Source organism: Salmo salar, chromosome ssa17, assembly GCF_905237065.1.
Source record: "Salmo salar chromosome ssa17, Ssal_v3.1, whole genome shotgun sequence".
Classification (NCBI taxonomy): domain Eukaryota; kingdom Metazoa; phylum Chordata; class Actinopteri; order Salmoniformes; family Salmonidae; genus Salmo; species Salmo salar.
This window is the reverse complement of record NC_059458.1, coordinates 51,049,787-51,073,805: the sequence shown is the minus strand read 5'-3', so window position 1 is coordinate 51,073,805 and position 24,019 is coordinate 51,049,787. Positions and strand designations below refer to the sequence as shown.

General features: G+C 43.8%; 1 protein-coding gene across 3 annotated transcripts; it reads right to left on the bottom strand.

Moving 5' to 3' along the window:
* Window positions 1-289: 289 nt before the first annotated feature.
* Window positions 290-22,050, bottom strand: LOC106576020 (solute carrier organic anion transporter family member 1C1). 3 transcript variants are annotated; one of them, XR_001321881.2, is made up of 8 exons: window positions 21,762-22,050; window positions 21,405-21,503; window positions 19,109-19,231; window positions 18,662-18,808; window positions 18,106-18,204; window positions 11,199-11,452; window positions 5,378-5,533; window positions 290-3,925 (listed from the first exon to the last, which is right to left on the bottom strand). XR_001321881.2 is itself a non-coding variant. In XM_014152816.2 (7 exons), exons 3-7 carry the CDS (start codon window positions 19,164-19,166, stop codon window positions 5,474-5,476), a joined length of 618 nt encoding a protein of 205 aa, XP_014008291.1. In that variant the 5' UTR covers window positions 19,167-19,231; window positions 21,405-21,503; window positions 21,762-22,050; the 3' UTR covers window positions 4,577-5,473. The 3 variants fall into 3 exon arrangements, 1 of the variants encoding a protein (XP_014008291.1); XR_001321882.2 differs by lacking the exon at window positions 19,109-19,231; XM_014152816.2 differs by lacking the exon at window positions 290-3,925 and having other exon boundaries at window positions 4,577-5,533.
* Between the last annotated feature and the right edge of the window lie 1,969 nt (window positions 22,051-24,019).

Genomic DNA, 24,019 nt, shown 5'->3' with positions numbered 1-24,019 from the left:
CTCCTGAAATACATACATGATAATACACAAACCACAACAGAAACTGGGGAACGTAACAGTCATACATTTGCAAATAGCTGAGATTGGATATTTCAGCGCCATGGACAGCAGCGAAATCGGAATAGCGAGATCTCTCATTCAGCACCACATGGCAGTAGACAGCGGCCATCTCATGTGAAGTTGGCACTGGGTAAATCCCACGTAATGGGAAATGAGGCCTAGGAGGCAAAAAGACTGAAGGAGAAGACTCCCACAGGAACCTTATGCTAAACTGGTCTGCCACATTAATTTCAAATGTTACATCTTTCGATCTGCAAATAAATTAAACTGACTTCTCAAACTACACTGTACAGCTTTAGTGTGTCTGTGCGTCATAGGTACAACTGTACAAAATTCCATTCTCAAATATCTGTTTGTGAGAAACAAAATGAAAAACAACTGTTCGACTATTACAATGCGCACTGTCATGCATTTTTACTATTACCAACAAGACAACGAAGTGATGGTCTTTACGCGCCATGGAGACATAACGGATACTTCCCCCACACCAAAAGTTCCCATGCTGAGCGATATTGTTTACTACACTATTATGCATATAATCCAAGTAATACGTTTATTGTCATTCATACTCTTATTTTTAACCGAGTAGCTTTGCAAAAGTGTACCTTTTCAGAGCTACAATTCAGAGCTCGGAAATATTGGAATAATGTGCTTAAGAGGACTCTGACACACCAGGCGCACAACAGGATAACACAACGACCACATTTTCAATTGACAATCATTGCTTTAAAGAGATGTGGTCAATAGATTTGTATAGGCATATATAAACAATTAATTTCACTTGTAAGCCAAGGTTGGATCAGTAGGTCTAAGCAACATGCACCTGGATACCCGCCTCATGAATCGGAATGGGCTCCAACATCCTCATGTACACATTATGACAAAATAAAGAGCTTAATCTTTCACGAAATAAAGACATAGAAGCATACCCATTTATACAGGTTCTACACATTCCATTTCTCCATAGCAATAGAATGTAAACATTCTATTTTGTGCCAAACACAGCCTACAACTCAATTCTAAGTGCAGCATATTGGACGACTCCACAGTCATTGATCATTCACGACTTTAAGTCATTCCTGTAAATCTCTAGAGCACCCGTATATCTATAACGCTGCATTTCTTCCCCATCTTACCATGGATAGGGTTTGGTGCATTCCGGAGTTCACTTATGGTCCCACAAAGGTAATCTTAAGATAAATTAATTTTAGCATACTGTAAATGCCTGTGCATAATGTGCATAACAAAGCATAATTATTTTCATTCTCTTCAAAGGAATTCTGTAGAAGCAGCCTTTATTTTCAGACTCTGCAGGCCTGCTGGGAGGAAGCATATTACAATAAACAGGTAAGATTCATCCCACAAAAACAAGCATTATTTCAAGACAGTTTAGAGAAGTTGGTCATAAAAGTTCTTAATATCACTTGCATATTGTGAGGTATGAGCAGTTGTGAAATGTTGCGAGAGGCCCTTCTGAAAGCACATGATATGGTATTTCGTGGCACGGTATCACACCTTACCTGATCTTGCAGAAGAAGCTCATGGTCCACTATCTGCTGCTCCAGAGTCAAGGCCAGATCCCGCCCCATGTCACCACGGAGCACATGAGCGACTGGCTGGTGTCTCAGGGCAAAAAATCCCTAAGGGAGAGGTGAGTACCACATCAGCACTCACCTTCACTGCCATTCCCTGCCAACACCAGCATTACTCCAGGAGGTGTGGGTAAAATAAACAACAGAAAAATCAGAACCCAGGAACGTTGAATTGCTCTGTGTTTTATTTGAAGGTTGTGGAAAGAAACCCTGGAGGAGGGGAACGACCTCGCCCGGCTGGTAAGAGAATGAGAGTTAGAGACATACTACAAGTCAGTGAGCTCTTTACTAGCCTTTCAACAACTAGTTAGTACAGCAGAATAGATCTGTTGTGAAATTACACTAATGGGACTTCCTGTTTCTTCATGTTTCCTACGGCAGGCCTGGGAAGTAAACACTTGCCTAAAAATGATAGACATAGAGCACGAGGCTGTCTGCAAGCTTCGCCGCTCCATCCACCCCACCTCGCCAGCTGACATGTGAGTTCCATGTACTGTCCTGCATATGACTTGATCCATTTATCTACACATCTGGAACTACGCAGAAACTGACTAAGACAGTGTTCTCTGTGAGCACATTGCATATCGTTTAGCTTTGTCTTCTCCTTTCTGTTGATTTCAGTGACCTTAAGGTCCACACCATCGTGGAGAGAGCTGTGAGGAGCATTCTGGGCAAGCTGTCCAATGAGCCCCAAAGCAACCTGCTCAGCCCATCCCAGGTGGTGGTGGAGGTGGTGCCCATGCTCCTCCTGGCCCTGTGGCTTCAGCCAGAGGAAGGCCATTCAGAGCACCCAATCCTAATAAGCGGGATGGCCGTGGGCATGGTGGAGAAGCTCTCCAGCATGTTAACGGCTCCTTCCCCTCACATCCCTTTCTCCCAGGCTGCTGCTTTTGAATCTGTGTGGTCAATCCGAAGGGAGAATCAGTCAGTCCTTCTCCACGGATGACCTCCAAAGCCCTTTTTATATGAGATCTGTCTGTGCCTTTGTGGCGGACGAGGTGTAGAGCTGCTTCCAGCCCCCTGCAGCCACCTTACCAGTCCCCCCTGTCCTTGCGGTGGCCGTCTCCACCACACTACCAGCTGACATCCAAGCAGGTGAGTAGCACTAATAGAGAGCACTCTGACAGATGCCTGTTGTGATGACATCTTGGTGCCTTGTAGTAGTAGAGCTCATCAGGATTGTTGTTGTCACCCCTAATCCAGAGGCAGACCCGGCTTCTTTCCACCTGGAGGTTGTGGACATCACCCTTAACACAGAGGCAGACCAGGCTTCTTCCCACCTAAAGGTTGTGGACATCACCCCTAACAGAGAGGCAGACCCGGCTTCTTCCCACCTGGAGGTTGTGGACATCACCCCTAACACAGAGGCAACACAGGCTTCTTTCCACCTGGAGGTTGTGGACATCACCCCTAACCCAGAGGCAGACCCGGCTTCTTCCCACCTGGAGGTTGTGGACATCACCCCTAATACAGAGGCAACACAGGCTTCTTCCCACCTGGAGGTTGTGGACATCATCCCTAACACAGAGGCAGACCCGGCTTCTTCCCACCTGGAGGTTGTGGACATCATCCCTAACCCAGAGGCAGACCAGGCGTCTTCCCACCTGGATTTTGTGGACATCACCCCTAACACAGACCTGGCTTCCTCCCACCTGGAGGTTGTGGACATCACCCCTAACACAGAGGCAGACCAGGCTTCTTCCCACCTGGAGGTTCAAGACATTATCCCTAACACAGAGGCAGACTCGGCTTCTTCCCACCTAAAGGTTGTGGACATCACCCCTAACACAGAGGCAGACCAGGCTTCTTCCCACCTGGAGGTTCAAGACATTATCCCTAACACAGAGGCAGATCTGGCTTCTTCCCACCTGGAGGTTGTGGACATCACCCCTAATGCAGAGGCAGAGCCCATCTCTTCCCTCCTGGAGGTTATGGATGTCACACCTGAAGAAAGGACTCTCACGATGGCCGTCTTCGCCACTCTGCCAGCTGACATCCAAGCAGGTGAGTAACACTTAGAGAGCACTCTGACAGGTGCCATTTGTCATGACATCTTAGTAGAACCTTTCAACTGGCAGTGTTTAGAACCTACGGTTTGCATTTGTTTACATTATGTCCCTCTTTTCTCCCTTTCCAGAGGATGATGCTGTGGTCATCCCGGATGTCACCCCACATGTCACCAAGGATGTGACCCTGGATGTTCCATGCAGAGCTAGGAAAGGGGCAGTCCGGCGATTTTTTTGCAGGCTTTGGAGGGCAGTGTGCTGCTGCGCCTGCCACAAGGAAGAGGAGGAACAATATTAATTATTCATCAGACCTTCAGAAATGGGATTGAACCACAGACCATTAAATTATTCGCAGTGCCCCTGTGACAACAATTTTGGACCCCTTGTGGCCCCCCTAAACGTGGAGTATGAAATAATTTTTACATAACAAATTTTTCCTATCGTTCTTTTTTTACATCCGTTCTTAGACAGTGCCACTGTCTAAGAACGGATGTAAAAAAAGAACGATAGCAAAAATTTGTTATGTAAAAATTATTTCATACATGGTCTTTTGCCTGCAATGTAGTGAAGAAAACGATATGACAACAATATCGTCTAATGTAACTGGCCCCTCTAACAGTACAACTGGCCCCAGCTTGGCCTCCCCAGTTGAAATGGTCTAGAACCGCCACTGCAAGGAAGATCACTCTGCAAGGACGGGATAGGACACATCACAACACTGCTGCTCATTCATATTCAAACACACCTCAGAGTACGCACACAAACATGGACACACGCACACATCTGCGCGCACCCCCCCCCCCACACACACAATTACCTGTACACATCAGAATCATACACTCTTCCCCCACATTTCTTGATCCCCCACCTCAAACATGTTGAGTCAATCAAAGCCCAGATGCCGGAATGGTGCTGGAATGCAGGTGCAGTAGGGCCTAGTATGTAATGGTGTGATACCATGTGATACCCCATATCCTGTGTGTTTTTTATTTTATTTATATTTTATTTAAACAGGGAGTCACATTGAGATTAAACATCTATTTTACAAGAGTGCCCTGTAAAAGTTGAAATCATATTGATTAACTATCAGAGAGAACCTTCTCTACATAGGAATTGCATACCATATTTTTTCTATACATCAAAATAATACTTTATTGCCAATCAGCAATTACTTACTTAGTCCTCTTCGTCCCGGGTGGGAGACAAGGCCCCAGTTAATGGTTGAAAATAACTTATTTCAGTGCCAATGAGTTACACTGAGTGTATAAAATATTATGAACACCAGCTCTTTCCATGACACATGTTGACCAGGTGAATCCAGGTGAAAGCTATAATCCCTTACGGATGTCACTTGTTAAATCCACTTCAATCAGTGTAGATAAAGAGAAGGAGACAGGTTTAAAAAAATATTGTAAGGCTTGAGACAATCGAGACATGGATTGTGTATGTGTGCCATTCAGAAGTTGAATGGGCAAGACTAAATATTTACGTGCCTTTCAACGGGGTATGGTAGTAGGTGCCAGGGGCACCAGTTTGTGTCAAGAACAGCAATGCTGCTGAGTTGTTTTAAGCTCAACAGTTTCCCGTGTGTATCAAGAATGGTCCACCACTCAAAAGACATACAGCCAACTTGACACAACTGTGGGAAGCATTGGAGTCAACATGGGCCAGCATCCCTGTGAATGTTGTGTGCACTCAGTACATTAATAGTATTTGTACCGTGTTCTTGCCGTATCCTGTAAAGCTGGAGCAGACTGTGGCAGGGGGAAGTGTTGGTGATGCCGTTGTCTGAACACACAAGGTCCCACTCCCCATTCAAGCGGGAGCAGTCTCTGTTACACTCTGACACCAGGCTGCCATCGTACACCAGGGGACCTGGGGGACAGAGAAAATGGCTGCAAATCATAATGATGTTTAAATAATTGTTGCTGAACTATCATTGACATAGGCACAGTGACAAAACAGCCAGGAATCCTGGCTCAGTAACAACCATACTGTATATTCCCACAAGAGGGAGCCCCGGCACAAGCCCATGTGTGTTTTGGTCTAACTCTCCCTCATATTCCACTGATCAAAACTTTTGTTTTTAAATGTAAATGACTGAACTCAATGATTGAATGAATGTATCAACCCACCAACCAACCAATCAGATGTAATAATTACACGTTGTAGGAACGTTGTAAAACTTAGTGCCAAACTGCAGAAGGAGGAGGTAGGCCATGAAGGAGGTGATACAGCTGGTTCATTGATAGTAGTTAGGTCGTTAGCTAGTTAACATTTCACACATATTGCCAGGGTCCAGTAAGTAACTACGTTAACGTTATAACTTGAGGAATGGCAAGAAGTCGTATACCAGTTAATACTATAGCGAGTTGGTTCGTTTACTAATGTTAGCTTATCCGATGTAACGTTCCTGTTAGCTAGTTGTCTGACTTCATTACCCAGCTAATTTTCACACCATAAACTCAATTATTTGATCAGCTAAGTTGGATAATGTTGCTCAACATTTCTCTGGCTAGCTAATGCGGAGAATTCGATCCAGCTAGCAAGATACTTAATAATGCTAACAATTCTTGTTCCACCACAATTGCTCCCTCACCTCAAACTTTCCAAATGCCATTGTTTTTCGGTTACAGCTCATGAAGTACGCTTCATCACCTTCTCACTCCAGTCTCCGTGGTCAGGCTGCTCACCTACCTCTTCGTTATCGTTCAGGGGACGCGCTGCTCTATCTGGCAAACTGCTTTTCCACTCTCTGCTGTCTTTCCAGAGCGTGCACGGATGCTGTAACTAGAAAGTTGGTTGTCTCTTCTCTCTTCAGTCGCATGCTGCATTCTGTTGTTATGTGAATGATTGACTGAGCCTTGGATACAGCCAGTATTGCTCCAAACACGCATCAGTCATTCGCTTCCTCCAAATACGGAGGTGGCTCTGGCTCTGGCCTTAGTCCCCATTCTAACCTGCCCACCCCCGCTGAAGGCTCAGGGCTGTAGACCACTGCTGAAGGCTCTGGGCTGAGGTGCATCGCTGGAGACCTCGGGCTGAGGTGCGTCGCCGGAGACCTCGGGCTGCGGGCCGTCGCCGGAGACCTCTGGCTGCAGGCCGTCGGCGGAGACCTCGGGCTGCGGGCCGTCTCTATCGGTTCCGGGCTGCGGGACGTCTCCGTCAGTTCCGGGCTGCGGGACGTCTCCGTCGGTTCCACACTGCGGGACATCGCCGGAAGCACTGGACGGGGAACTGTCGCGGGAAGCTCTGGACGGGGAACTGTCGCCGGAAGCTCTGGATGGGGAACTGTCACCGGAAGCTCTGGATGGGGAACTGTCGCAGGAAGCTCTGGACTGATGCGTGGAGCTGGCTTTGGAGGCGCCAGACTATTGACACGTTCCTCAGGGCTAGTGCGAGGAGCAGGAACAGGACGTACTGGCCTAGACAGGCGCACTAGAGACCTGATACGTGGGGCTGGCTTTGGGGGTGCCAGACTAGTGACACGCACCTCAGGGCTAGTGCGAGGAGCAGGAACAGGACGTACTGGACTGGGCAGGCGCACTAGAGACCTGATGCGTGGGGCTGGCTTTGGGGGCGCCAGACTAGTGACACACACAACAGGGCTAATGCGAGGAGCAGGAACAGGATACACTGGGTCTTGAAGACGCACTGGAGGTCTGGGATGCATAGCCTGCACAACCCGTCCTGGCTGAGTTGTCACTGTAGCCCTGCACGGGCGGATTGCTGGCACAGGGCGAACTGGGCTGTGCTGAGGAATGATGGCTGCCGTGCGTAGAGCAGGCGCAGGGTAGCCTGGGCCTAGGAAATGCACTGGTGGCCAGATATGCTGAGCAGGCATACTCCTTCCTGGCTGGATGCCCACTCTAGCACGGCACTTGCGGGGGGCTGGTATCGACTGCACCGGACTGTGCGTGCGGATGGGCGAGACCGTGCGCACTTCCGCATAGCACGGTGCTCTCCACGTCAAACGCTCCCCATAATAAGCACGAGGAGTTGGCTCAGGTCTATTGCCAGACTTACCCCAACTCCCCGTGTGCCCCCCCATTTTTTGGGGGGCTGCCTCCTCTCCTCCTAAAATGGAGGATATAATGCCTCATACCTCCGTCGTTCCCTCTTAGCTTCCTCCAGCTCCTCCTTCGGGCGCTGGTACTCCCCAGCCTGGCTCCAGGGTCCCTTACCATCGAGGATCTCCTCCCATGTCCATGACTCCAAGTAGCTCTCCTTCTGCTCCTTCCTCCGCTGCTTGGTCCTTCTTTGGTGGGTGGTTCTGTCACGGGCGTTGTAAGGAGTGGACCAAAATGCAGCGGGTATATTGATCATCTTCTTTACGTTAATAAAACCTGTTGGGGCTAGGGGGCAGTATTTGCACGGCCGGATAAAAAACGTACCCGATTTAAACTGGTTACTACTCTTACCCAGAAACGATAATATGCATATAATTAGTAGATTTGTATAGAAAACACTCTAAAGTTTCTAAAACTGTTTGAATGGTGTCTGTGAGTATAACAGAACTCATATGGCAGTCAAAACCCTGAGACAAATCCTAACAGGAAGTGGAAATCTGATTTGTGGAATCACTTTCAAGCCTTTGCCTATGAAACACACCGTGAGATTCATTTAGCACTTCCTAAGGCTTCCACTAGATGTCAACAGTCTTTACAAAGTGGTTTGAGTCTTCTCCTGTAAAAACTGACCGAACGAGAGGCCTGGAAAGTTTGTCATAGGGGGAGGGCCATTACTACTATGATGCGCGTGCCCGTGGGTACTCTTTCGTTCCGAAATGTTTTGTAAGACAATGCAATCGTCCGCCTTGAATATTATTGACGTTCTGATTGAAAAAGACCCTAAAGATTTATGTTATACAACGTTTGACATGTTTGAACGAACGTAAATACATTTTTTTTGCACATTCGTGACAAGTCCCGCGCGCTTCGTACATTTTGAGTAGCCTTCGGAACGTGCTAACAAGAAGGAGCTATTTGGACATAAATTATGAACTTCTTCGAACAAAACAACATTTGTTGTGGACCTGGGAATCCTGGAAGTGCCTTCTGATGAAGATAATCAAAGGTAAGGGAATATTTACAATAGTATATTTGATTTTAGATGGTTCCAAGATGGCGCTAGTCTGTATCACCTAGCCTATTTTTCTGAGCATAGTACCTCGTTTATTGCAAAGTGTGATTTCCCAGTAAAGTTATTTTGAAATCTGGCAATGCGGTTGCATTCACGAGATGTTAATATATAATTCTTTGAATGACAATATTATATTTTACCAATGTTTTCGAATATTAATTTTATAAATTGTAGCGCAGATTCACCGGCAGTTTTGGAGGCAAAATATTTTCTGAACATCACCGCCATTGTAAAATGCTGTTTTTGGATATAAATATGAACTTGATAGAACAAAAAATGCATGTATTGTCTAACATAATGTCCTAGGAGTGTCATCTGATGAAGATTGTCAAAGGTTAGTGCATAATTTTAGCTGGTTTTCTGCTTTTGGTGACGCCTGTCTTTGCATTGAAAATAGCTGTGTGTAATGTTTTGTCAATGTACTGTCCTAACATAATCTAACTTTATGCTTTTGCCGTAAAGCCTCTTTGAAATCGGACAACGTGGTTGGATTAAGGAGATGTTTATCTTTCAAATGGTGTAAAATAGTTGATTGTTTGAGAAATTGAAATTATTAGATTTTTGCTATCTTGTCAAGCAATCCCGTTACCGGGATGAGAACGGGAAGGGGTCCCATAGAGGTTAACGAGAGTCTTGTCTTTAAAATGGTGTTAAATCGTCATATGTTTGAGAAATTGAAGTTATAGCATTTTTGAGGTATTTGTATTTCGCGCCACGCGATTCCACTGGCTGTTGACTAGCCCAGGGAAGTTAAAGAGAAGACACTTAAACAAAACAAACGACGACAACAGTCCAGTAAGGTGCACAGACTATACTAGGAACAACCACCCACAAAAGTGAAAAATTAACACACTTAAATATGGCCTCCAATTAGAGACAACGACAACCAGCTACCTCTAATTGGAGGTCATTGAAAAAAAAACAACATAGAAATAGAAAACTAGAATAAACATATAAATAGAAAATATAGAACATAAATCAAAAACCCCGAAACATACAAAACAAACACCCCCTGCCACGCCCTGACCAAACTACAATAACAAATAACCCCTTTTACTGGTCAGGACGTGACAGTGAGACAAAACCGCGACTCGTCAGTGAAGAGCCCTTTTTGCCAGTCCTGTCTGTTCCAGCGACGGTGAGTTTGTGCCCATAGGCGACATTGTTGTCGGTGATGTCTGGTGAGGACCTGCCTTACAGGCATACAAGCCCTCATTCCAGCCTCTCTCAGCCTATTGCGGACAGTCTGAGCACTGATGGAGGGGTTGTGCGTACCTGGTGTAACATGGGCAGTTCTTGTTGCCATCTTGTACTTGTCCCGCAGATGTGATGTTCGGATGTACCGATCCTATACAGTTGTTGTTACACGTGGTCTGCCACTGCGAGGTCAATCAGCTGTCTGTCCTGTCTCCCTGTAGCGCTGTCTTAGGCGTCTCACAGTACGGACATTGAAATGTATTGCCCTGGCCACATCTGCAGTCCTCATGCCTCCTTGCAGCATGCCTAAGGCAAGTTCACACAGATGAACTTGCCTTAGTGTTTTTCAGAGTCAGTAGAAAGGCCTCTTTAGTGTCCTACGTTTTCATAACTGTGACCTTAATTGCCTAGAGTCTGTAAGCTGTTAATGTCTTAAGGACCGTTACACAGGTGCATGTTCATTAATTGTTTATGGTTCATTGATCAAGCATGGGAAACGGTGTTTAAACCCTTTACAATGAAGATCTGTGAAGTTATTTGGATTTTTATGAATTATCTTTGAAAGACAGGGTCCTGAAAAAAGGACATTTCTTTTTTTGCTGAGTTTATATTTTTGTACCCATCTACACACAATACCCCATTATGATGACGTCAAAACATGTTTGTAGGCATTTTTGCAAATGATCTGAAAATTAAATACAGAAATATCTAATTTACATAAGTATTCACACCCCTGAGTGAATACTTTGTAGAAGCCCCTTTGGCAGCGATTACAGCTGTGAGTCTTTCTGGCCAAGTCTCTAAGAGCTTTCCACACCTGGATTGTACAACATTTGCCCATTTATTATTTTCAAAATTCTTAACTCTTTCAAATTGATTGTTGATCATTGCTAGACAACCGTTTCCGAGTCTTGCCACTCAGGAACATTCACTGTCTTATTGGTAAGCAACTAGAGTGAAGATTTGGCTTTATGTTTTAGGTTTGTCCTTGAGTAATGTGTTTTATTGGATTTGCCTCAAACATAATAATTTGTATTCAGGACAAAAAAAGATTTGCTTTGCCACATTTTTTGCAGTATTACTTTAGTGCCTTGTTGCAACATTTTTATTCTGTACAAGCTTCCTTCTTTTCACTCTGTGTATTAGGTTAGTATTGTCGAGTAACTACAATGCTGTTGATCCATCCTAAGTTTTCTCCTACCACAGCATCCTCCTCAGTGTTGTCCTCTGGTAGGAAACTGCCCTGCTCCTGCTCCTCCTCTGGGGTGTCAGAGGAGTTCTTCGCCTGTATGTCCTCCTGTTTCTTTTTGCTGGGGCTCTTGCCCTGCTTAGCCAGAGTATTGGGGAGGAACCAAAATGGAATCCCAGCCAGGAGCATCAGGAAGCCAGATACCAGTAAGCTTAGCCACCAGGCCCCCACCCAGCGAGAGTCCTTGTGGTTGATGGAGATGCTCTCTGTGGGTAGGAGAGAGATACAGATGTGAGTGAATATGAGGGTAAACAGGGTCAGTTGATCAGCCGTTGCCTTAAAATAACTAACTGGGCTGCTGAATTCACATTCCATTATAATCTGAAATAGCAATAATATCAATATCAATGTTATCAAGTAATGCTCAAAATGTGATGAATCAGCAACATGGCTCAATTAGCTCTATAGAAATCCCTGGTAATCTTAGCTCTCTAAGGACCATCATTATCACACAGCAAATTCTCCAGTTGAATAAACACCGATTCTTACATTTAACACTGTTCCAGTGTCTATACGGGTCCACACTTTTCAGTGTTAAATTAACACTATGCTTAGTGTTAAGTCTTGTTTGTATATTTTCCAGTGTGCCTTTCGAGTAGGTACCACCCATGACTGTATTTGTTAGTGACAGAGACATGGCTGTTCATTGATTTTCAGTCTTGTGGCCATCACCAAGTGAGATCCAAAGCGAATATGTTTTCATTAAAATCTAATTCTATAAGACACTACAATAATGAGTGCACAAAACATTAAGAACACCTTCCTAATATTGAGAACTGCTGACTCCAAGGCTTCCTACAATTGTGTCAAGTTGGCTGGATGTCCTTTGGGTGGCCATTATTGATACACACGGGAAACTGTTCAGCGTGATAACCCAACAGCATTGCAGTTCTTGACACAAACTGGTGCGCCTGGTACCTACTATCATACCCTGTTCAAAGGCACTTACAACTTTTGTCTTGCCCATTCAACTTCTGAATGGCACAAATACACAATCCATGTCTCAATTGTCTTAAGGCTTAAAAGTAATTATTTAACCTGTCTCCTACCCTTCTTTTACACTGATTGAAGTGGATTTAACAAGTGCCATCAATATGGGATTCACCTGGATTCACCTGGTCAGTCTATACCATGGAAACAACAGTATGAAAATAATAATTTGTATACTCAGTGTATTTCATAAGGCCAAGTCTTACCCCAATACAGTGGCCTGAAACTCATGGTTTACAGGCCACTTCAGGTCTGCAAGTCACATTATGATGGCTTGCAAGTCATGTGTAATTCCTATTGGAATCCAGCCAGTATGAGAATATCCAACATTTGGAATTGTTATTCACTCAAAACCTGCATTCAGCAGGATTGCCAGGTTTCCGAAAACAAAAATATGACACTACCTAAAGCATCTAAACTTGAACAACCATTTCAGTAACAGGTGAAATAAGTCCAAGTAACAGATTGGATTAGTTTAGAACAATGCATGTTATTTATATTTGCATTGCATAAAGTTAATTAATCAATCAATGTACATTTAAAAAATATGGAAATTGAAACAAACAATTAAAAAAATCACACTGTAATAGAGCATGCTAGGAAATATGATAATGATGGGTGTGGTTTTGGTTCAACACTGGTTATTAACATCAACACTGGGGTTATTTTACACCACTGAGTGTTAATTCAACTCTTACCGAGTTAATTTAACTCCTGAATTAACATTAGAAATGTTATATTAGGAATCCAAGATGGCGTAGCAGTCAGACGTCTTTGTCTCTGTCTTGTCTCGTCCCATGTATGTATCTTTTTATATATTTTTCTTCGCATTCTTTTTAATATTTTTCCTAAACGTCAACTTCAAAATATTCTCCTGCAACCCGCCTCACCCAGTGTGGGGTGGATGTGTTTTTTTTCTAAAGTATTTCTATTTACCTCCGAACTGGAATACCTCAACTGAAGCTAGCTAGCTAACTAGTTACCAGCTATCAGCTATCAGTCAGCTAACCTTTAGCTCGGAAAGCTCTCGCCAGTTCGTACAACGCGTTTCAAACCATAGCGTACCGGACCTATTTTTCTCTCCATACCCCCGGATTCCTACTGCAAACTCTGAACCCTTTCATCTGGATCATGGCAGCTAGCTAACCGCAACCCGGGTTGACTACTCCTGGCTAACTTTTCCATCCTGGAGCAAGCACCAACTAGCCTGGGGCTAGCCCATGCCAGACCCATCTCCCGGCTTGGGCTCCTGGGCTACTCCTGAAGCCAACTCCTCGGCTACAATATTCGGACCCCTTCTACTGCCGGTACGGGGCACGGAACCCCGCCGATCCTTCACGACTGGAATACCGACATAATCTGACCGAGGATCCCAACAGGCCCCTCATGCGCGACGTCCCCTGAAGGCCCATTCTGCTAACCGCGGCCTGCTAGCTATCTATAGCATATTGGACTGCTAGCTGATCCATCGGCCAATTTCTTGGACCACTATACCCATTTTGCCAATTGGACTTGGACCCCTCTGCTACTTGGAACCCTACTAATTCCACGACTGGTCTATCGACGTCACCACACGAGGAGGCAAAAACATACTTTCCCCCATCGCGACGTCCCTCTAAGGCCCTTATGCTAGCTTGCTAGCCCCGGCCTGCTAACTGCTAGCTTGCTATCCCCGGCCTGCTAACTGTCTGAATTGCCGTGTCCCCAGCCAGTCCAACCACTCACTGGACCCATACAATTACTAGGCTACGCATGCCTCTCCCTAATATCAATATGCCTTGTCCATTACTGTCCTGGTTAGTGATTTCTGTCTTATTTCACTGTAGAGCCTATAGCCCTGCTCAATATGCCTTAACCAACCATGTTGTTCCACCTCCGACATATGCGATGACATCACCTGGTTTAAACGTCTCTAGAGACTATATCTCTCTCTTCATTACTCAATGCCTAGGTTTACCTCCAATGTACTCTCTTCCTACCATACCTTTGTCTATACATTATGCCTTGAATCTATGCTATTGTGCCCAGAAACCTGCTCACTTTACTCTCTGTTCCGAACGTGGTAGACGGCCAGTTCTTATAGCCTTTAGCCGTACCCTTATCCTACTTCTCCTCTGGTGATGTAGAGGTTAATCCAGGATCTGCAGTGCCTAGCTCCACTCCTACTCCCCAGGTGCTCTCATTTGTTGACTTCTGTAACCGTAAAAGCCTTGGTTTCATGCATGTTAACATTAGAAGCCTACTCCCTAAGTTTGCTTTATTCACTGCTTTAGCACATTCTGCCAACCCAGATGTCGTAGCCGTGTCTGAATCCTGGCTTAGGAAAACCACCAAAAACCCTGAAATTTCCATCCCTAACTATAACATTTTCCGCCAAGATAGAACTGCTAAAGGGGGCGGTGTTGCAATCTACTGCAGAGAGAGCCTGCAGAGTTCTATCTTACTATCCAGGGCTGTACCAAAATAATTCACCTTTCCAGAAACAAGTCTCTCACTGTTGCCGCTTGCTATAGACCACCCTCTGCCCCCAGCTGTGCCCTGGACACCATATGTGAATTGATTGCCCCCCATCTATCTTCTGAGCTCATGCTGCTAGGTGACCTAAACTGGGACATGCTTATTAACACCCTGGCCATCCTACAATCTAAGCTTGATGCCTTCAATCTCACACAAATGATCAATGAACCTACCAGGTACAACCCCAAATCCATAAACACAGGCACCCTCATATATATCATCCTAACTAACTGGCCCTCCAAATACACCTCTGCTGTTTTCAACCAAGATCTCAGCGATCACTGCCTCATTGCCTGAGTCCGTAATGGGTCTGGGGTCAAACGACTACCCCTCATCACTGCCAAACACTCCCTAAAACACTTCTGCGAACAGGCCTTTCTAATTGACCTGGCCGGGGTATCCTGGAAAGACATTGACCTCATCACATCAGTAGAGGATGCCTGGTTATTCTTTAAAAGTGCCTTCCTCACCATCTTAAATAAGCATGCTCCATTAAAAAAATGTAGAACTAGGAATAGATATTGGTTCACTCCAGACCTGTCTGCTCTTGACCAGCACAAAAACATCCTGTGGCGTTCTGCATTACATCACTTCTCTGTATACATAAATGATGTCACTCTCGCTGCTGGTGATTCTTTGATCCACCTCTACGCAGACGACACCATTCTGTATACCTCTGGCCCTTCGTTGGACACTGTGTTAACCTCTCTTGGGTAGGGGGCAATATTTTGACGTCCGGATGAAAAGCGTGCCCAAAGTAAACTGCCTGTTACTCAGGCCCAGAAGCTAGAATATGCATATAATTTGTAAATTTGGATAGAGGTTCTAAAACTCTACAGTTTCTAAAACTCTATTTACAATGGCTATCACTTTAATTATAAGGCCAAGTCCACCCAGATTGCAGTTCCTAGGGCTTCCACTAGATGTCAACAGTCTTTAGAAAGAGTTTCAGGCTGGTGTTTGGAAAAATTAGCCAGAAATTGTAGTATTTCTGGGTGGCTCCCATTTTGGCTGTAGTGTTTCCAAGCGGGTGGAAGAAAGCGAGTTCTTTGGTATTTCTCTCCGGTAAAGACAATAACGATTCTCCGTCTTAAATGTTATCATTTATTTACGTATTAGGGTACCTAAGGTTTGATTATAAACGTTGTTTGACTTGTTTGGAAAAGTTTATTAGTAACGTTTGGGATTCATTTTGTATGCATTTTAATGGAGGGAAACTGAGTGGATTATTGACTGAAGTGTGCCAGCTAAACTAAGTTTTTATGGATATAAAGAAGGACATTATCGAACAAAAGGGCCATTTGTGATGTAACTGGGACCTTTTGGAGTGCCAACAGAAGAAGATCAAAGGTAAGGCATTTTTTATATCGCTATTTCTGACTTTCGTGTCGCACCTGCCTGGTTGAAATATGTTTTTCATGTGTTTGTATGCAGGGCGCTGTCCTGAAATAATCACATGGTTTGCTTTCGCCGTAAAGTCTTTTTGAAATCTGACACCACGGCTGGATTAACAGAAGTTAAGCTTTATTTTGATGTATTACACTTGTGATTTTATGAAAGTTAAATATTTATAATACTGTAGTTTGACTTTCGCGCTCTGCAATTTCACCAGATGTTGGCCAGGTAGGACGCTACATAAGAAGTTAACTAACCTCCAGATGAGCTTCAATGCCATACAACTCTCCTTTCGTGGCCTCCAACTACTCTTAAATGCAAGTAAAACTAAATGCATGCTCTTCAACCGATCGCTGCCTGCACTGCCCGCCCGTCCAGCATCACTACTATGGACTGTTCTGACTTAGAATATGTGGACAACTACAAATACCTAGGTGTCTGGTTAGACTGTAAACTCTCCTTCCAGACATTTACATTTACATTTTAGTCATTTAGCAGACGCTCTTATCCAGAGCGACTTACAATAGTGAATGCATACATTTCATTTCATGCATTTTTTTTGTACTGGCCCCCCGTGGGAGGCCAGACTCACATTAAACATCTCAAATCCAAAATTAAATCTAGAATCGGCTTCCTATTTCACAACAAAGCATCCTTCACGCATGCTGCAAAACATACCCTCGTAAAACTGACCATCCTAAAGATCCTCGACTTCTGCGATGTCATTTACAAAATAGCCTCAAACACTCTACTCAACAAATTGGATGCAGTCTATCACAGTGACATCCGTTTTGTCACCAAAGCCACATATACTACCCACCACTGCGACCTGTGTGATCTCGTTGGCTGGCCCTCGCTTCATACTTGTCGCCAAACCCACTGGCTCCAGGTCATCTACAAGTCTCTGCTAGGTAAAGCCCCGCCTTATCTCAGCTCACTGGTCACCATAGCAGCACCCACCCGTAGCACGCGCTCCGGCAGGTATACCCCCAAAGCCAATTCTTCCTTTGGCTGCTTCTCCTTCCAGTTCTCTGCTGCCAATGACTTGAACGAACTGCAAAAATCTCTGAAGCTGGAGACTCTTACCTCCCTCACTAGCTTTAAGCACCAGCTGTCAGAGCAGCTCACAGATCACTGCACCTGTACATAGCTCATCTGTAAATAGCCCATCCAATCTTCCTCATCCCCATACTGTATTTATTTATCTTGCTCCTTTGCCCCCCAGTATTTCAACTTGCACATTCATCTTCTGCACATCCTACCATTCCAGTGTTTAATTGCTATATTGTAATTACTTTGCCACCATGGCCTATTTATTGCCTTACCTCTCTTATCCTACCATTTGCACATGCTGTATATAGATTTGTCTACTGCATTATTGATTGTGTGTTTGTTTATTCCATGTGTAACTCTGGGTTGTTGTATGTGTCGAACTGCTTTGCTTTATCTTGGCCAGGTTGCAGTTGCAAATGAGAACTTGTTCTCAACTAGCCTACCTGGTTAAATAAAGGTGAAATCAAAAATAAATAAAAATATAGAAAAATAAACAACAGCTAACCCTGCCCAATTTGCTGTGTGGATAAAAATATACTGTTCTAGATAGATAAGATAATTATTCTCTTAATGCAAACAGATTTAAATGTCTATGTTTAGAAATGACCTTCAGCACCCAACAAGTCCCAACCAATAAACCGAGATGACCAAACCGTTCTGCAAACAAACCACACAAACAACTACCCTCTGACACGATTTAGCAACATCATAGAAGTTCATCAACTTCAGATTCAACCAAAATAGATGGATTAATAACTTAGTAACTAATAAAATGAGGCAAATGCAACATGATTATTAGTAACACATATTCCGCCATAAATACATTATTGATGTGTACATATAAATACATACTAGCTCACAGAAAATAGACAATGTATGATTTGTTAATTCAAGGGTTGGTTACCTAAATCCACAGAGCCAATGTCCACATAGATCTTGGCACAGAAGGAGCCAAACATGAAGCCAAATACAGGCCCCAGGATGCCAACAGTCTGTAAACACTCTGAGACAGAGGAGACAGAGAGAGTTGATCAGATACAGTTCAAGCAGCAAGCAACAGAAAAGACAATAGATTTAACTGAAGTTAGGTAGTTTGGCCATATTCGTTTGCCATATGGTTTGCTGTAGCTGATACATCTAAATCAGCTACCGGAATTTGTAGGATGGCAGATTTTGATATGGAATGCCTGAAGAGGTTGTTTCTAACCAAGGTTTACACGATACAAGTGGTAGGTGTTGAGTGAAGTTTCCCCAAGATGCTGATCTTGGGTCAGTTTTCATTTCCCCACTAATGGTTAAGTTTAGGATTGAGGAGGGGAAGCTAATCCTAGACCTACGTCTAGGGGAAACTTCAACCGGGAGCGATGTGGTATGGAAGAGGTTGAAGAGATGCAATATGCTACAAAAAGAGGTTTACTATTCAATGTTGATATGGTACACCTGAAAAGTGTTTCACTAACCAAGGTAGGTGGCAGTGTTCTCCTTTCTGGCGTAGTCGTCCAGATAGGACACTCCTAAAGGCATGACAGGCGTCTCTCCAATCCCACGCAGCATGTTACCCAGGAATACATAGATCCACATGGACGAGCCTGCCTCCTTCTCACACGCTGTGGGAACACAAAACACGGTTTCTTAATCCTGGGGACCCAAAGGTGTGCATATTTTTGTTTTTGCCCTAGCAATAAGACACTTGATTCAACTAATCCACTCATCAATACATTGATTTAAATCAAGTGTGTTAGGGCTAGTACCAAAACAAAAAAGTACACAATTTTGGGTTCCTAGGACCAGTATTGAGAAAAAAAAAGGCTTATACAATTAGGATCAACTTTCTTGTCCTTAAGGGTAAAATGGTCTTGAATACACAGTGCTGCTTTATAAAAAATAACTTCTGGCAATTTTTTTACATTTTTTACTCCCTTTTGCTCTCCAATTTTGTGATATCCAATTGCGATCTTGTCTCATCGCTGCAACACCCCAACGGGCTCGGGAGAGGCGAAGGTTGAGTCATGCGTTCTCCGAAACATTACCTGCCAAACCACGCATCTTAATAAGACAGGACATCTATTGTAGTTCAAGACAATCCTAAAGAAACTAATTATACCCGGACAACAAGACTCTGACCCATTTCGAAAAGGTGTTGTCCTCCAGCCATGTGCTCATATCGCTTCAGTTATGGATTCATAACAGACAAAGTAACAGGTTATCGACCATCATAACAGTCAGTTCTAGGGAATAACTTGTGTACGCATCTATTGTTAATCTATTAAATAAACGTTAAATAAAAATAAAAATAAATTTATAAGTGAATGTGTGTGTCTAGTATGTATGGCTGAATAAATACAAACACTGTGTTTCAACCAAATATTTAGGTTGAAAACTGCTTTCTCATTTTACAGGTCTGACTGTTGGATGACACAGCAAAACATGTAACTCTTGTATCTGCCCCCCCCCTCCACCCCTCCTGCTTCATCACCTTTTTGCCTATTTGGCCTCCCTCCCCTTCAGTCCTTCAGGTCAGATATAGTTAAGAGTTTGTTTGCTCTTTTGTTAGTCAATCTGCCATTGGTGTTTTTTTCTAAAAGACTGAACCTGAGCTGTACAGAGAATAAACAATTAAAGAGCTGTCGGTAAATGTCTGGATCAGAGGCTGTCCATGGAATACGTTTACACAATCACTGTAATCCCATCTGCCATAGACAACAGCAGCAAATATAACAGCCAGGCTGTCATGTAAAAATCTTCCCAGCGTGAAATAGTTCACAATCGTTCTGATCTTGTTCTGATTGTGACGTCATGCTGTAAAATTCCTCAGCGTGAAAATGTTGCCAGTTCAATAATTGAACTCGTATCTCTTTATGTGGATGACTGAGCTCTTGAGGATTCCTCCCTCTCACACGTTCCCTCAAACTCGGGAAAACTATTCTGTGGGCAAGCGCATATGCTTCACACATCTGCCAATCATGTCACATCTGCTCCTGCTACGCTCTCTGGTGGTCATCCGGTGTCTCCTTGCCCTACAGTTAATTCCCTGCACTATCTCTCTCTCCCTCTCCCTCTGTTTAGTTGTGTGGTTGGAGACAGTTGTGCTGGAGTCAGAGCAGATCCCTACCAGCTGCAACTCATCCATAAATCAAGACCTCTACATATACCCATTCCTGCCACTTCCATTCTGCCAGATCATAATCTCTGCTCAGTCAGTTATCATTCTAGCCTTTTGTCTATTCTCAAGATCCTTTTGCTCTGCTGTGCTCGTTTTCCTGCCTTACACTATTTTTGTCCTCTCCTTGCAGTTAACGCTCTGTCTTTGGTTCCTGTTTCCTGTTCCACATCTCACCACCAACCACCTTGCTCTGGATATCACTCACCACCATTCCCTTGGATTCCCCTCAGGACCTGTTCCCCAGTTCTACTCAGCCAACTCCAACCTCACTCTACACTCCTGGTTTTTGCAACTCATCTGAGCTATCCCGATTCTGCACTCCCCATTTCTCTGTGTTAAATAAAACATTTTGTGCATTCATCCCGGCTTCCTCTTCTGAGTCCGCTCTTGGTTTCCCCCCTTCGCTCATCGTAACAAATCAATGGTGACAAGGAGTATTGACACTGACCAATCAGAAGCTTGTTGAGGCATGAGGTCAGCATATAAATACCCGGACTCGAGCACCAATGTGCTAAGGGTTGATGTGAGAAGATATTTTTTTGGCACTACTTTTTTGATTGACTGTGCATATAGTTGTTAGTTAGATAGCTAAATCAAGGGCAAGGGAGGGTGAGAGAGAAACATCCGCATGAACTCAGCCATCCACATAAAGAGACGCACATGCAATTATTGAACTGGGAACTATTTCACGCAGGGAAGATTTTTACATGACACAGGCGGCCTGTCAATACTTGACTTACTTAGTTGTCTTCATTCCTATGTGGAACATAAGGCTTCCACGAGAGAATGGCACTATTCCCTAGCTTCTGCCTGTCTGGCCAGTACTTCAATCAGGCTTATTTCATCTTATTGAACATTTATTTTTCTCTTTCCAGGATACATATTTTTTAAAAGAGACATCAGTTAAGTTCTCCTTGCAAGTTCTGTGTGGACCACAAAGTTCCAAATGTTTCTTTCCAAGTACATCTAATTTGACTGTTTCTCTTCATCATCTACGTCCTTACTACCCTGAAGATGAATTGAGGAATTAAAACACTGACCTTCAGTTTGGAGCAGCAAGGCTCCCGGGGCGCCTTAGTTTCAACACTCATGATGACCTCTGCAGTTGACACAGGTAAATGTAGAGTGAACCAGGAGACCTACAGGCAGACAGACGGCAAGATCTGGGGTTGACTACTGTGGTTATCAAAACCTTCCGGTAGAATCACATTTTCTTAGGTACACAAATGTCAGTGCAGCAACGCAGGTTAAGCATTACATAATCATTTTCTCCTCCTGTTGCTCTAGTCATTATACCAATTATTAATCAAATCAGTCAACATACTATGTACAACACACACTATCCAGCACAAGGAACAGTATGTTGATTAAAAAAATACAAATATACCAGTTTTTACCAGTGCAGCAGCAGAGGTCCCACGAGGAGATGGAGAGATGTGTTAGAGCAGCAGAGGATTTCACTGACAGGACTTTGGTTGAAGAGCAAACCTTTATCTTAAAGAGGCATTATAGCCCAGGTAGTTTGGATCCTGGATGTTGATTGGCTGAAACTCTAACATCCATTCTACAGTAATCAGTAACCCGCAGGCCACCACTCATGTGAACTCTTTGATCATGTCGACATGCAGGTCTTCCCCTAAAAAACATGAGTGTCCATGAGAGAGGTAGAACCCAATCATAGGAATCCTGGAGCAGAGTCCACAAGGTTCACGGAACACTATGGCACAGACGCAAAACAAATAGACATAAACACAAACATGCTCACACATTTACACACATTTACACACACACACACACACACACACACACACACACACACACACACACACACACACACACACACACACCACACACACACACACACACACACACACACACACACACACACACACACACACACACACACACACACACACACACACACACACACACACACACACACACACACACACACAACCGCTGAACTCATGGAGAGAATATCATATGAGAGACTCCGTGACACACTGTAATCCTCTCCTTGAGTCCTACTACTAAAAACAGTGTATTTTACAAGCAGGTCACGTAGAGTTAAAGTATCAATCTTCTACAGACTTGCAGTGATTAAGGTCCCTTTTCCTCCCTCATGAAACTCATGAATGCTTTTCTAAGGCAGGGTGTAACCATGCCTGTTCAAAGTCTTCCAGGTCTTTGTTGTAGAGTTTCAAACAATATCGCTCTCCCTCAACTGAGGATGGGACAGGAGGCTGTGGAACAATGGTTCTCAACCAGGGGAGCTAGAACACCTAGTGGGCCTTACAGAGATCTGACGGGTCTATGGAAAAGCATGGAAAAACATGAACTAACATGCCAACATGAATAGAAAAACATCAGCAACAAGAACATAATATTTTATGGAAGAGCACTGTTAGTTGTTTTAAGGTGAATATGTTATTGTTTATTATGAAGACAAAAGGGTTAGTGACATTGTGCCATTTAATTTCAGTGGGGTTTCCTCTTTAAAATGTTCTCAGAAAATATGGATATTATTCTTACAGGGGGTCTCCACATTTGAGGGGTGTCTCAGTAGGCCCCCCAGAGGAAAGGTTGAGAACAATCGAGGCTGTATCACCGCCTGGTACGGCAGCTGATCCGTCCATAACCGGAAGGCTCTCCAGAGGGTAGTGAGATCTGCACAACGCATCACCGGGTGCAAACTACCTGCCCTCCAGGACACCTACACCACCCGATGTCACAGGAAGGCCAAAAAGATCATCAAGGACAGCAACCACCCGAGCCAGTGCCTGCTCACCCCACTACCATCCAGAAGGCGAGGTCAGTACAGGTGCATCAAAGCTGGAACCGAGAGACTGAAAAACAGCTTCTATCTCAAGGCCATCAGTCTGTTAAACAGCCATCACTAACATTGAGTGGCTGTTGCCAACATACTGACTCAACTCAAGCCACTTTAATAATGGGAAAATTGATGTAATCAATTTATCACTTGCCACTTTATATTAGTTATATTAGATAATATTTACATAACCTACATTATTCATCTCATATGTATATACTGTACGCCATACCATCGACTGCATCTTGCCATCTTGATGTAATTAGATGTATCACTAGCCACTTTAAACAATGCCACTTTATATGTTTTCATAACCTACATTACTCATCTCATATGTATATACTGTACTCTATACCATCTACTGCATCTTGCCATCCTGATGTAATGTATCAATAGCCACCTTAAACAATGCTGCTTTATATGTTTTCATACCCTACAATACTCATCTCATATGTATATACTGTACTCCATACCATCTACTGCATCTTGCCTATGCCGTTCGGCCATCACTCATTTATATATTTTTATGTATATATTCATATTCATTCCTTTACACTTGTGTGTACAAGGTAGTTGTTGTGGAATTGGTAGATTACTTGTTAGATATTACTGCATGGTCGGAACTAGAAGCACAAGCATTTCGCTACACTTGCATTAACACCTGCTAACCATGTGTATGTGACAAATACATTTGATTTGATTTGAACCCCTGGCAGCCATAGAAACTGATCCTGATTGGTAGGTAATAGTGCACCTATACATCTCTGATAGGATTAGCAACTTTTGTTGAACTCAGCTAATCAATACTGATGTTAATGTATCAGA